Source organism: Amblyraja radiata, chromosome 35 (genome assembly GCF_010909765.2).
Source record: "Amblyraja radiata isolate CabotCenter1 chromosome 35, sAmbRad1.1.pri, whole genome shotgun sequence".
NCBI lineage: Eukaryota > Metazoa > Chordata > Chondrichthyes > Rajiformes > Rajidae > Amblyraja > Amblyraja radiata.
The window spans coordinates 4,574,708-4,590,166 of record NC_045990.1 but is presented as its reverse complement, the minus strand read 5'-3'; the positions used below and the strand labels follow the sequence as shown (position 1 = coordinate 4,590,166).

General features: G+C 47.0%; 1 protein-coding gene across 1 annotated transcript in view; it reads right to left on the bottom strand.

The window, feature by feature from the left end:
• Nucleotides 1-15,459, bottom strand: part of cacna1a (calcium voltage-gated channel subunit alpha1 A) — a 246,753-nt gene that overhangs the window by 53,365 nt on the left and 177,929 nt on the right. The window contains exons 29-35 of the mRNA XM_033012279.1: nucleotides 14,096-14,260; nucleotides 12,205-12,315; nucleotides 10,857-10,940; nucleotides 5,831-5,947; nucleotides 3,262-3,327; nucleotides 1,812-1,909; nucleotides 407-557 (exon numbers count right to left, since the gene is read on the bottom strand). Coding sequence (XP_032868170.1) covers nucleotides 407-557; nucleotides 1,812-1,909; nucleotides 3,262-3,327; nucleotides 5,831-5,947; nucleotides 10,857-10,940; nucleotides 12,205-12,315; nucleotides 14,096-14,260 — 792 coding nt within the window. The remainder of the gene's footprint in view (nucleotides 1-406; nucleotides 558-1,811; nucleotides 1,910-3,261; nucleotides 3,328-5,830; nucleotides 5,948-10,856; nucleotides 10,941-12,204; nucleotides 12,316-14,095; nucleotides 14,261-15,459) is intronic.

Here is a 15,459-nt window from a genome sequence, read left to right as displayed (position 1 = left end):
TTTTCTTTTTCTTCACACACTATATATCTCACATCTTTCTATCCTTTACTATCTAATTTATTTTTCTTATTCTTATCTTTCTTTATTATAACAAAAAAAATAAGAAGCTGCACATAAAATGTATTATGAAAATATATATTAGGCACTTTGGTGCCATATGATAGTACTTACTTCTAATAAAATAAAATATTAAAAAAAATATATATATATTTCGCGTGGGCAGCTTACAACCCAGCAGCATGAATATTGATTTCATACGTTCATAAGAGATAGGAGCAGAATTAGGCCATTCGGCCCATCGAGTCTACTCCGCCATTAAATCATGGCTGATCTATCTCTCCCTCCTCACCCCATTCTCCTGTCCCAAGAAAGGTCACGTTTCGCTGCAGTTGGGTGCGTCACTTACCAGGAAGGAGCAGAGGAAGATAAAGGAGACAAAGTAGAAATAGGCAAACTCGTTGCCGCACTCGTGGCCCGCGATGCCCGAGCGAGGGTCACACAGTTTGCCACCCAAACACGACAACATGATGCTGTGCCAGGCCTCTCCTGTGGCACTCCTGAAACACACATAGACGCAAGGTTAGCTCCGGCGTTGATTGTGTAAACGTACGTGGAGCGTTTCAACGCTCTGGGCCTGTACACGCTAGAGGACGACAGATGGCACAATGGGCTAAGTGTTCGGCTGGCAACCGGAAGGTAGCCGGTTCGAATCCCGCTTGGAGTGCATACTGTCGTTGTGTCCTTGGGCAAGACACTTCACCCACCTTTGCCTGTGTGTGAATGTGTGTGAGTGATTGGTGGTGGTCGGAGGGGCCGTAGGCGCAGATTGGCAGCCACGCCTCCGTCAGTCTGCCCCAGGGCAGCTGTGGCTACAGAAGTAGCTTACCACCACCGAGTGTGACTGAGGAGTGAATGAATAATGCGATGTAAAGCGCCTTGAGTATTAGAAAGGCGCTATATAAATCCCATCCATTATTATTATTATTAGAGCTTAAGTAAGAACTGTAGATGCTGGTGACATCGAAGGGAGACACAAAATGCTCTGGAGAGATGCTGCCTCACCCAGAAACGATGAGTACATTTATTGGTACCAACTGACTGCTGGCAGAACGGCCATTACAAGAACCTAGCTTGCAGTGGATACACCCAGACTTAGACAATGGTTAGACATAGTACCGGAAATATTTGTCATAGAGAAAATGACATATTCTCTAAGAGTGAAAGAAGGCAGGTTTAACAGAAAATGGGAAAATGGATTAGGCATAGAAATAAAGACATCAACACTGCATAATTTTATTGACAATAATGTAAGTTATTGGAAAATAATTTAATAAGAAAATAGTTCTTGATTATAAATAATGATCTCCTTTTCTTTTTTATTTTATTTTATTTTCTCTATTCTCTCTCTCAACTTTCTTCATTTACTCGTTTTCTTTTTTCACACACTATATATTTCACATCTTTCTATCCTTTACTATCTAACTTCTTTTTCTTATTCTAATTTTTTTCAATGTAACAACAACAAAAAAAGAAGTTGTACATAAAATGTATTATGAAAATATATATTAGGCACTTTGGTGCCATATGACTGTACTTACTTCTAATAAAATAAAATATTAAAAAAAAAAAAATAGTTCTGCATACTGCATCATTAATTGCAAACTGAATGCCCCCCCCCCCTCGCTGCACTGTTGTACGTTTCACTGCATTGTTGTATGTTTTGTTGTTATATTTGTGTTTTATTTGTGTATGCATAAAAGCAATAAAGACTAAAGTGAAAAAAAAATATATATATATATATTGATACGCACCGAAAAAGTAGGGTGAGGGCTTGGAAGAATGTCCTGAAGTTGTTGTGATGGTTGATCTCGCTGTCTTCATCATCATCAACGGCAATGTTCCCAAACACCTGCAAAACCAAACACCAGCCTGAGATCGTAGAAACAAAGAACTGCAGATGCTGGTTAATATTAAAGAAGGACACAGAGTGCTGGAGTAACTCAGCGGGTCAGGCAGCATCTGTGGAGAAGATGGATAGGTGACGTTTCACAGAGTGCTGGAGTAACTCAGCGGGTCAGGTGGGGGGGGGGGGGGCGGAGTGGGTGAGGTTGGAGTTTGCTGTTAGATGGTTAGCTTTACCTTATCAGCTCTGGGTGACCACAGAACCATACCCCATCATTGGACAACGTTGCCAGTCCCAGCTTGCAAGAGGTCGACTAGTGTTGTTATCCACAAACAATTTAACTGTCAGCTTTAGTTTAGAGTTGCAGCAAGGAAACAGGCCGTTCAGCCCATGGGCGGAAATCGCTTTTAAAACATGGGGGGGACGGGGGGGGGGGGGGGGACACACAATGAGGCCTGACATCTAGGACAGGGGTTGGCAACCTTCGGCCCACGGGCCGGATCTGGCCCTTAACCCAAAATCATCCAGCCTGCAGGTGTATTTTTTTTCAATTAGTTTTCGTGGCCTGGGAACTGCAGCCAGTCCTGGGGCAGGTGAGAACACCTGGGAACTGCAGCCAGTCCTGGGGCAGGTAAGAACACCTGGGAACTGCAGCCAGTCCTGGGGCAGGTAAGAACACCTGGGAACTGCAGCCAGTCCTGGGGCAGGTAAGACCACCTGGGAACTGCAGCCAGTCCCGGGGCAGGTAAGAACACCTGGGAACTGCAACCAGTCCTGGGGCAGGTGAGACCACCTGGGAACTGCAGCCAACCCCTTCCCCCCCAGGATTTCCACCAATGCTTCAGCCCATTGAGTCCATGCCAATACAACCCAGCGCTAGCTAAAATGTCCTTCTCAAACATTGGATGAAAATAGCAGCTCATCTACAGTTTAGGTATTTGATATTATGTATTAAATGCATTTTCAGTTTTTTGTTAAAAGATATAACAACACCCGTAAAATTCTGGTAAAACCTAACACAACAGTCATCAGTGGTGTAGGAAAGAAGCTGGTTTAAATTGAAGATAGATTGCTGGAGTAACTCAGCGGGACAGGCAGCATCTCTGGAGAGAAGGAATGGCTGACGTTTCGGGTCGAGACCCTTTTTCAGACTGAAAGAGTCCTCCTTCAGCCTGAAGAAGGGTCTCGACCCAAAACATCACCCATTCCTTCTCTCCAGAGATGCTGCCTGTCCCGCTGAGTTACTCCAGCATTTTGTGTCTAAGGTCATTAGTAGTGTTGGACAATGTTCCAAAATGTGGACATTCCCTCCCCCATCTACCCAAACCCTCGGATTACGAAGAGAAACCTTGACTCACCTGCATTCCAATGATAGCATAAATGAAGAACAGCATCGCGATCAATAGACAGACATAAGGCAAGGCCTGAAAAATAAAATCATCCAGGCAGGTAATGATACACCTCGGTAGAAGCAATAAGGAAAGACGATAAAGGGCTTGCGCGACCTTTACAGGCGACTGCCGGCACACGTCATAGGTAGCCGAAATTCTCAACATGTTGAAAATTCAGCGGCAACCAGAAAGACACTACAATTCTTTGGAGACCTCTCATGACCATAGGAGACCTCTCACGACCATAGGAGACCTCTCACGACCATAGGAGACCTCTCATGGCCATAGGAGACCTCTCATGACCATAGGAGACCTCTCATGACCATAGGAGACCTCTCATGACCATAGGAGACCTCTCACGACCATAGGAGACCTCTCATGACCATAGGAGACCTCTCATGACCATAGGAGACCTCTCATGACCATAGGAGACCTCTCATGACCATAGGAGACCTCTCTAGACCATAGGAGACCTCTCATGACCATAGGAGACCTCTCAAGACCATAGGAGACCTCTCACGACCATAGGAGACCTCTCACGACCATAGGAGACCTCTCATGACCATAGGAGACCTCTCATGACCATAGGAGACCTCTCATGACCATAGGAGACCTCTCACAACCATAGGAGACCTCTCACGACCGTACAGCCTATGGTCGTGAGAGGTCTCCAAAGAGTCGCCGCTGAATTTTCAACGTGTTCAAAATTTCGGCGACCTATGACGTGTGCCGGCAGTCGCCTGTAAAGGTCGCGTAAGTGGGACAGGCCCATTCATGGTTTGATAGCAAAGGGCGTGTTGGACAGAAGGGTGAGTCCATTAATGCTTGAGGGTGGTTGGGTAGGTTGAGAGAGTGATCAATACAGCGTGTGAGATCCATGGATTCATTAGTAAGAGACAATTAATACAAAAACCGGGACACATTGTGGAATATTTCCCAACCACTGGGCTGATCCAAATGAGGAATCAGCAGTCCAGTTTAGGTTACTAGGCTAGGCTTGAGGAAGCATGTGCTGGCTCAGAAAAGATTTGGATTAAGGGATTACAGGGAGAGGTTCAGACTGGAGAAGCTGGGGGTCGATTTCCTTCGAGTAAAGAGGATTGAGGCTGTCCATGAACAAGATCTGGTCAAACAAATGGTGTCAATATAAACTGAACTAAACTGAAGTCCCACTGACCCACACACTGACCCACACACTGACCCTCTCAGCCCAGGTTTAGAACTCAAATCGAGTTTTAACTCCCCTCATGGACCTATAACCAACTATAGAGCGGTCCTGACCTTTCATCTACCTCATTGGAGACTATCAGTCTATCTTTAACCGGACTTTACTGGACCTTATCCTGCACTAGACATTATTCCCTTGATCCTGTATCTGGACGGCTTGATTGTAATCATGTATAGACCACCCAGCGGAGCGAGATGGCCGTCGGGGAATGTTGCCGACTGGCCCGCTGCAGACTGCAGGAGTACGTGCTGAGGGACGCACTGAAGCTCGGTGCAGCCAACGCCAAGGCTCGGTGGGGGAGGACCACAGTCTAGGGTCCTTCTGCGGCTGGACATGGGGGGCACGGTGTGGTGGAGACGCCCCTCAAAATAAAGTGAAGGGATTCCACGCCAGTGGGCCACATGAGTGGGGGGGAAAAAATACAACTTGTATAATTTGTGTAAGCAGTATTGGAATGTATGTATAGCCTCCGAGAATGTAAGGATCGTGTATTGTTATATATTTATTTCTCGAATAAAGTATATTTTGAAATTTTAAAAAGTATAGGTTTTCCGCTGACTGGATAGCATGCAACAAAGAAAAGCTTTTCACAGTAGCTTGTTGCATGTGACAATAATAGACTAAACTAAACTGAACTACCATTGCAAAACCTGCACCATTGACAGAAGCGGGCATCTTAAAGCCCCTGTCCCACTTACGTGTCCTTGGCAAGATAATTACGCGACCTCGTGGTCGGGTTGAGGCGCGACAGTCCCGCGAAGGTCGCGCGCGACTTCATGCGCCCGTCTGGAGCGTGTGACGTCATTTGAAGATCGACACAAAATGCTGGAGTAACTCAGCGGGACCGGCAGCATCTCTGGAGAGAAGCAATGGGTGATGTTTCGGGTCGAGACTCTTCTTCAGTCTTCGATTTCTTGGCCCCCGCTCTGGGAGTAGAAGTGGGGGCGGATCCGGACCGCAACGGCCGTGAGCCCCAGGCCGAGCTCGGCGATCGTTTGCCTGCTTCTGCTGCTGTTGGAGGTGAGACGTTGTGTCGCGCCAGGGTCTTGGGCCTGTCCCACTTTGGCCGTCAGTTACGCGATAGACCTTTTGAGCGCGAAGATTTTGTTCGCTACAAAAATTTCGGAGCCCCGCGCGATGTCGCGCACAACTACACCCCCCCCCCACGCGCTTCTCAGTGGGACCGGCCACACGATGCCCGTGCGCCTCAACACGACGACGAGGTCACGTAATGTGCGTGCCAAGGACACGTAAGTGGGACAGGCCCTTACGGCTCAGTGAGGCACCAAAGCCAGCGGCAGGTCTTACCTTGAAGGACTGAACGAACGTCCACAGTAAGATGCGGATGGTGTAGCCTTGCCTCAGCAGCTTGATGAGCCTGGCTGCGCGGAAGAGCCGCAAGAAGCTCAGGTTGATGATGTTTTTCTGCAAGAAGGCGAGACAAGGAGCAGAGATTAAAGGCGGCCTGCATTGAACCGTTCCCCTCTGCTTGCACCAGTCAAGAATCCCACTCAAGAGAACACTCCCGGTAAACAAGTCTGGCCATCATCCAATCATGGGAAGGAACGGATTTCCTCGTTAAGGTGTTAAAAGATATATAAATATTTGCATATCTATATATTTTTAACACTACCAAATGCACTGTTCTTTGACACAAGCAAGGCATAATGTGGAGTCTACCACACAGCAAAGATGCACCTTAAGCAAGATAGGCAAGCACACTGTAGATATCGAACCGCAACTCTTATCATTAAGTGTAGACTCCCTTGTCTATCGTGCAAGAGCAAAATGCAGCAACCTAGACTCTGTCTTTGTACAGAGCTGGGAGGGTGGGAGGGGGGGGGGGGAGGGAAACGCATGCAGCTAATTAGCATTTCCGCTCATGCCGTTGTCCATCAATGCCGATGACCCAACTCTCACTGTCCCCGCACACAGAAAGGGCAGAGAGCAATAAAAATGAAAATAAATCCAATGAACCCTACATCTTGCTGTTGTCTCGCCCCCCAACATTAGATTTACATTATCCTTTCAATGCTTGCTCTAGTCCTGTCTCTGGAACGTTCCACAAGGTCATTTACGGAAGTCAGGTCCGCAAGGTTTGGGCCCAGTGAGATCCAAGGCAAGTTGGATCCAAAATCTAGACCTGGCTTTAGTAACAGTTGTCAAGGAGTGACCGTGCAAACTCCACGTTCTCCCTGTGACCACGTGGGTTTCCTCCGGGCGCTCCGGTTTCCTCCCACATCCCAAAGAGGCGCAACTCTGTGAGTTTCATCAGCCCCTCGTAAATTGCCCCTTGTGTGTAGGATGCATAGCATTGGACTAGTGTGCGGGTGGTGAATGGTCGGCATGGACAAGGTGGGCTGAAGGGCCCGTTTCCATGCTGTATCTCTAAACCAACCTAAACGTGAAGGCTAAAAGTTGGTACTAACCAACTTATTCAACACAGTTATTTACTTACACTCATTCAAAGAAGAATTTTGTTATCTGAAAATTTATCAGTTTTAACTTATATATTAATTGCACATAAATTGTCAGAGCTATTAATCTTCATGTTCTTAAGTTATAGGAGCAGAATTAGGCCATTCGGCCCATCAAGTCTACTCTGCCATTCAATCATGGCTGATCTACCACATTCTCCTGCCTACTCCCCATGACCCCTGACACCCATACTAGTCTGATCTGGGATATTGCTTTTCGTAATGAAGGATTCTTATCCATTGTATATGGATATTTCACAGGGTCAATTGGCAGCATTAGCACAGTCAGGCACATGCACAAGACTTTTACACGCAGTCGCGGTGGAAGAGTCCAAAGCAGGAAGTGAAGCCCAATGACTAGAGGCTGAAACGCAATCCGAAGGAGCTTTTGATTCTAAAGATTTAAACAGCCATCCATCTCAAACATGTGAATGAATGTAAGACAATTCGTTTGAGGGCAGCACAGTGGCGCAGCGGTAGAGTTGCTGCCATACTGTGCCAGAGACCCGGGTTTGATCCTGACTACAGGTGCTGTCTATACGGCGTTTGCACGTTCTCCCCGTGACCTGCACGGATTTTCTCAGGGTGCTTGGGTTTCCCCTCACAGTCCAAAGACGTACAGGTTTGTAGGTTAATTGGCTTTGGTAAATTTGTAAATTGTTCCTCGTGTGTAAGGTGGTGCTAGTGTACGTGGTGATCACTGGTCTGTGTACTGCGGGGCGTGCAGTGTCGCAGTGGAGGAGTTGCTTACAGCGGCAGACACTTGGGTTCCATCCCGACTACGGGTGCTTGCCCGTACGGAGTTGGTACGTTCTCCCCATGACCTCCATGGCTTTTCTCCGAGATCTTCTTTTTCCTCCCACCCTCCAAAGACGTACAGGTTTGTAGGTTAATTGACTAAATTGTCCCTAGTGTGTGTCGGATAGTGTTAGCGTATGGGGATCGCTGGTTGGTGCAGACTCGGTGGGCCGAAGGGCCTGTTTCCGCGCTGTGTCTCGTAACTACAACTAAACTAAGGTCTTGCTTTGTGCAGGCTATGCTAAGGCGTTGGTAAAATTAACTCTCTATGATTTGGAAGGTAGATAAAAATACTCTGCGGGTCGATAAAAACTCAGCGTGTCGATAAAAACTCAGCGGGTGAGGCAGCATCTATGGAGCGAAGGAATAGGTGACATTTCGGGTCAAGACCCTTCTTCAGACTGATGTGGAGGGGGGGGGAAGTCTGAACAAGGCCCGAAACGTCAGCTATTCCTTCCCTCCATAGATGGATGCTACCTCACCCGCTGAGTTTCTCCAGCATTTTTATCTACCTTCGATTTATCCAGCATCTGCAGTTCTTTCTTAAACACCTCGGAAGTGATTAGGGGGAGCCTGAAAGCCATGCTAAAAAACACAATGCAAGTTACAACAGCAGTTCACAGTTCAGCAGTGCGTGCCATGCCAAGGGTACTTAGATCGTGAATGCATTAGGCTCAAAAAGTCACAAACCAACCGTGGTCTATATGTAGATGTTGTTGATGGATGATTGGAATTGGATTGCATTGAGATTGGTTTGCAAACCGTTTATAAAATTAGTTGGCATGGAGACAGAGACGCACGCATACATGGATGGACACATGAATTTCATAGTGCATTTTGATTGGATGAGTTATTTCAGAAGGCGTTGAGCCATTTAAGCACAGATTAAAGACAGCATGTGAAAAGATAAAACAAGATAAAAAAGTCAATCATTAACGGCACCTCACTTCCTTTCTCTGCTGATGATCTACATCAACATACAATAACGACACACTTCTACACACAGGAATGGTTCACAAGTGTGGATTGGGCAGGGATACACATCCTTGTACATGGCTTTGCATTTTACTCTCGAGCAAGGTGCTGCCATTTGTATACAAAAGAGGGTTAACTTACAGGCAACATAATGCAAATTGTGGCCATTAAACTCGCAAGATCCCAAATTGAGCGTCGAGGACAATAGACAATAGGTGCAGGAGTAGGTCAGCACCGCCATTCAATGTGATCATGGCTGATCATCCCCAATCAGTACCCCGTTCCTGCCTTCTCCCCATATCCCCATCTTTAAGAGCCATATCTAGCTCTCTCTTGAAAGTATCCAGAGAACCGGCCTCCACCGCCCTCTGAGGCAGAGAATTCCACAGACTCACAACTCTCTGTGAGATAAGACTGTGAGTTAAGTGAGCAAGACTCCCACACAAGAGTGTGGGCACACTTGACCTGCATTCCATTGATCTCTGTCGATAGTACAGGGGGCTAATGTTCAATGGCACACTTTGACCCTAACCAGGCGTGGACACAGCAAGAACTAATCCCCACCATGTGTCCAGTTCCCGCCTGTTGCCAGGTACTGGAGTGGAACCAATCCATCACTGTGATCATGGATCATCAGGCATGCAGCAAAAGAAAGTCCAGAAACACTGAATATGCTCCAGTTCACGTACCTTTCAAAGGGGGAACCTGAAATAAACAATTAGCAAACACCCCCCTTCTTGTTTACAGAGCCAAACATGGAGTTTCAACTCCATTTACACACACATCATCCTCAATGATAAACATTCACCCCTTCCTCCCCGCAACACATTGTCATTAAGTTAAGTTAACTTAATGACTAAATGTTTAAGAGGGAACTGCAGATGCTGGAAAATAGAAGGAAGACAAAAATGCTGGAGAAACTCAGCGGGTGCGGCAGCATCTATGGAGCGAAGGAAATAGGTGACGTTTTGGGCTGAAATCCTTCTTCAGACTCCACTGCGAAATCTCCTCAAGGCATGCCTCCTTTGAAGAAATTCTCCTCCTCCCTCTGAAAAAGTCTGAAGAAGGGTTTCGGCCCGAAACGTTGCCTATTTCCTTCGCCCCATAGATGCTGCCTCACCCGCTGAGTTTCTCCAGCATTTTTGTCTACCTTCGATTTTCCAGCATCTGCAGTTCCTTCTTAAACATTTAGTCATTAAGTTACGGTCCCTTGACATCAAGCTAAGACTTACAAACTGTACTCTAAGAGTATTTGGTAGGGGTAAACACAGTAGGAGACTATATTAAACTGTAGTAACTCATTGGGTCAGGCAGCATCTAGAGAAGGCATGGGTGACATTTCGGGTTGAGACCCTTCTCGAGCTGGAAAAGCACACACAGAGGCAAGTGGCGTCTGCTCTCTGAGGATCAATGATCAGGTGCTGGAGTGACCTTGGTGCATTGGGAGAGAGTTGTCCATTTGTCCTGTTACATTAGCTCCACTGCAGCGGGCAGCAGGTGGGTGAGGACTTAGAAACTCGGTCCCCTAAACCTCCAGGAATCTCGCCCACCTCCTCTGCACGGGAGATGCAATATTCCCTTCGGGAAATCCCTTGGGCGAATTTATCCCCTTACAGCCAGAGCTCTGGAACTGCATTGCGGCAAGGAAGAGCAGGGAAGACTTGTGTTGTGCTGAGCTGATTATAACACTCTGGCCGGGAAGCCAGCCTTCCCTTGCCTGTACCATTAGGCTGTGGAGCCCCCCTGCTGATTGATTAAACATGCTGCATCCTCTACACATTTTTCCACTGGGATTACATGCATAGACACTGATGAGAACAGAACTACATACACAGCAGGGGCAGATGGCAGAGTTCTGGGATCTATGAATCACCAATAACCTGACTTGGTAACATCAAAGAGACTTAAATCTCGCTACATCTGGGGCGGGGAGGGGGCATCTTGATCACGTTCGGCAACATGCACTCGGGCGATGGGAAGCAAGAAAGATCATCTCCTTGCTGCCCCCCCAACCCTCCGTACACCCCTCCTGCAGAGATGCCAGCATTGTAGATCAGATTGAATGCATTTTGGATCACACTTACCCAAAACTCTGTCACTAATATATCAGTCACGCTGCCCAAGACGGTGACAAAATCAAATACATTCCAAGCATCCTGAAAATAGTTCTGTGGAGCAACAACAGAAAGCAACGACGTCAGCAATGGTTAGTTTTCAAGCAACGATTCCTCCTTCCGACCCCCAAGCGCGCGCTCGTAGCTTTGTTCAGAGGTACAGCGTGGAAACAGGCCCTTCGGCCCGTCGAGTCCGCGCCGACCATCAAATACCACATATTTTGGACGTTTGGACAAGTGAATGCTTAGGAAAGGTTTAGAGGGATGAGGGGGACTTTTCTACTCAGAGAGTGGTAGCTGTGTGGAACGAGCTTCCAGTGGAAGTGGTGGAGGCAGGTTCGATTGTATCATTTAAAAATAAATTGGATAGGTATATGGACGGGAAAAGAATGGAGTGTTATGGTCTGAGTGCAGGTAGATGGGACTAGGGGAGAATAAGTGTTCGGCACGGGCTAGAGGGGCCGAGATGGCCTGTTTCCGTGCTGTAATTGTTATATGGTTATATGGGCCAAATGCAGGCAAGTGTTGATCTTGGTCAGCATGGGCAAGTTGGGCTGAAGGGCCTATATCCAGGCTGCATGACTCTATGACTCTAATCAATTGCTTTACTACTAAACAACATTGATGTTGATTGGGGAAACGCATGTAGACAATAGACAACAGACAATAGGTGCAGGAGCAGGCCATTCGGCACCGCCATTCAATGTGATCATGGCTGATCATCCCCAATCAGTACCCCGTTCCTGCCTTCCCCCCATATCCCCTGACTCCGCTATCTTTAAGAGCCCTATCTAGCTCTCTCTTGAAAGTATCCAGAGAACCGGCCTCCACCACCCTCTGAGGCAGAGAATTCCACAAATTCGCCACTCTCTGTGACAAAAAGTGTTTCCTCGTCTCCGTTCTAAATGGCTTACCCCTTATTCTTAAACTGAGGTCCCTGGTTCTGGACTCCCCCAACATTGGGAACATGTTTCCGGCCTCTAGCGTGTGCAAACCCTTAACAATCTTATATGTTTCAATAAGATCCCCTCTCATGCTTCTAAACTCCAGAGTGTACAAGCCCAGCTGCTCCATTCTCTCAGCATATGACAGTCCCGCCATCCCGGGAATTAACCTTGTAAACCTACGCTGCACTCCCTCAATAGTACCTAGATGTTGAGATCAGGCAAGATGGTGCCTGGATGAAATGCTGCCTTTGGCAAATAGTGCATTCGTGGAGATAGCTACCAGCGGAGATAGAGGGCTACTTCACCCTTATCAGGAGAACAGAACATCAGGGGCCAATGCCAATGATATCAGACTCGTGGCATGTACTCACCAGAATTCCAAAGGCAACAATCTTCAGAATACATTCACATGAAAACAATATGGTGAACACCATATTGAGATACTTCAGAACATCGTCGTAAGACTGCGGTTGATCGGAAAACTAAGAGAATAAGAAAAATAGAGTCTGGTTACTGATTCCACATTGTGTGGAATCCACCTGTCAAGATGCTAACTGGAGACAGACACAGAGTGCTGGAGTAACTCAGCGGGTCAGGCAGCATCCCTGGAGTAAAAGGGTGGGTGACGTTCAACCCAACTTCAGACTGAAAGTAGAGGGGTGAGAACTGGAGGTAGGAGAAGGCCGGCAACAGATGGCACAATGGGCTAAGTGTTCAGCTGGCAACCGGAAGGTAGCCGGTTCGAATCCCGCTTGGAGTGCATACTGTCGTTGTGCCCTTGGGCAAGACACTTCACCCACCTTTGCCTGTGTGTGAATGTGTGTGAGTGATTGGTGGTGGTCGGAGGGGCCGTAGGCGCAGATTGGCAGCCACGCTTCCGTCAGTCTGCCCCAGGGCAGCTGTGGCTACAGAAGTAGCTTACCACCACCGAGTGTGACTGAGGAGTGAATGAATAATGCAATGTAAAGCGCCTTGAGTATTAGAAAGGCGCTATATAAATCCCATCCATTATTATTATTAAGGAAGGGTGGAGCCCACAATGGCCCATTGTTGGCTGGGGAAGAAGTGATAAAGAAGGGAATCTAGCGGCACCTAGTGGTGGGGCTGGGAAGTCAGAACCCTCGTCATCGGTCGGCACGGTCACGTGACTGCGGGGGTTCGTTCTCGGGCTTGTAGTCAGTTATCAGCGCCCCTCCCAGCGACAGGAGCTGTGTTTTGTCAGCTCAGCTAGGCACGCGGTTTTTACGAGTTTTGGTCTTGTTTTTGTGAATAACAACTATTTCACTTAACCTGCCTGGTCTGACGTCAGGAGGATGCCCACTAGAGGATCATATACTTTGGTTCTAAGAAAATAGGAAGAGACAATTTTGCAATCTAATAGAACTTAGCTTTGCTCAAAAACACTGGAACTGCCTTGGTGTCAAATACTGTCCACTCTTTCCTGAATGGAAAGTGATGATCTCTGCTCGAGTAACTGCTTGTGGCAAACGGTAAGAACTCAAGAAACTGAAGCAGGAGTGGGCCAATGGTACCTGCTCCACCATTCCATAAGATTACAGGTGATCCCGTAACCCATCCACTTTCCCACCAATTCCTGGACCTTCTGAATTCCTTAAGGGCCTGTCCCACTTGGCGAGTTTTTTCGGCGATTGCCGGCGTCATATCAGGGTCGGCAAAAGGTTTTGAACATTTCAAAATCCAGGGCGACAAAAAAATGTTGCGACACTTGAGAAAACACCGCGCGTCTATACGTCATCATGCCGCAAATTGTTTCGGTGATCTGATACGTCAGTCAATGATGCCGGCAGTCGCCGAAAAAATCGGCCAAGTGGGACAGCCCCTTTACTGTCCAAAAGTCTATAGATCCCCGAATCGTTGAGGACCAGAGGACATAGGTTTAAGATGAAGGGGGGAAAGATTTAATAGGAATCTGAGGCGTAGCTTTCTCACACAAAGGGTGGTGTGGTGGGTGTATGGAACCAGTTGCCAGAGGAGATAGTTGAGGCTGGGACTATCCCAACGTTTAAGAAACAGTTAGACTGGTATATGGTTAGGACAGGTGTAGAGGGATATGGACCAAATGCTGGCAGGTGGGACTAGTGTAGTTGGCCGGTGTCGGCAAAAGATGGGCCGAAGGGCCAGTTACCACTCTGCCTGACTATCTCAACCTTGGATGTACTCAGTGACCGAGCGTGCAAAGCCCCTGAGGTAGAGAGTTCTAAAGAGCACACAGGGCAAGCGGAGAGAGTTCAGTGCACTGACCTTCATCATTAGCACCACAGTGTTGAGGGCAATCATGGCCATGATGGTGTACTCGAATGGAGGTGACACCACAAACTGCCACATCTTGTACTGAAAGGTCTGCTTGTTCTGTGGCATGTGTCGAGTTAAAGGTTTGGCACTGATAGCAAAATCGATGCAGGCTCTCTGCAAGAGAACAAAGCACGCATTCACACCAATAAACAGCCTTAAAGCAAACACCTGCTAACCCCATGTAGGTGTTGGAAGGAACTGCAGATGTCTGTTTATAGACACAAAAAGCTGGAGTAACTCAGCGGGTAAGGCAGCATCTCAGGAGAGAAGGAATAGGTGATGTTTCTGGTCGAGTACCTGAAACGTCACCTATTCCTTTTCTCCAGAGATGCTGCCAGACCTGCTGAGTGACTCCTGCATTTTGTGTCTATCTTCGGTTTAAACCAGCATCTGCAGTTCCTTCCCACACACTAAACCTTTCAGGACTTGGCCTGATATCTCCATTGTGGACACTTCAATGAAGTACCGTGGGAGGTAATACCTCTGTTAAACAAAATAACTTTGTTTAGATGAGTAAAAATAACCTGTTCATTCAGGAGAATTTAATTAGTAGATTGCTGAAATGCGTTATGAATGCTATATATGGTGAAGATAGTTATAGATGAATTATGCTAAAAAAAACACAAACTCAGTTACTAACAGCACTGCATTAACCAAGTACAATTAGTTTCGTTTACTTTAGTTTAGTTAAGGTTGATACGGCTTGGAAACAGACCCTTCGGCCCATCTAGTCCGTGCCGACCAGCGATCCACGCTCACAAACACTATCACAAGTCCAACCTCTGCAGTTTTGGGGACAGAGCCTTCTCCAGGGCAGCTCCCAGGCTCTGGAACTCCCTCCCCCAACTGATCCGCAATTCCGTGTCCCTCACCATCTTCCAGTCCCGCCTCAAGACCCATCTCTTCACCTCTGCCTATCCTTAGCCCCACGTCCCCGTCCCTTTTCATCTGTGCATTAATTGCCTCATACTGTGTTTTGTATTGAATTCTGTCTTTACTTTGTGTACTAGTCATGTCTCTACTATTTATTTCATTCCCCTTACATGTTTTTCCTCTACATGCTCAATTTTTGTAAGGTGTCCTTGAGACTCTTGAAAGGCGCCCATAAATAAAATTTATTATTATTATTATTATCCTCCACCCCTTGGGACAATTTACAATGTTATCAAAACCAATTAACCTACAAACCTGTATGTCTTGGGATATAACATATAACCATATAACAATTACAGCACGGAAACAGGCCATCTCGGCCCTACAAGTCCTTGCCGAACAATTTTTTTTTTTCCCCCTTAGTCCCACCTGCCTGCACT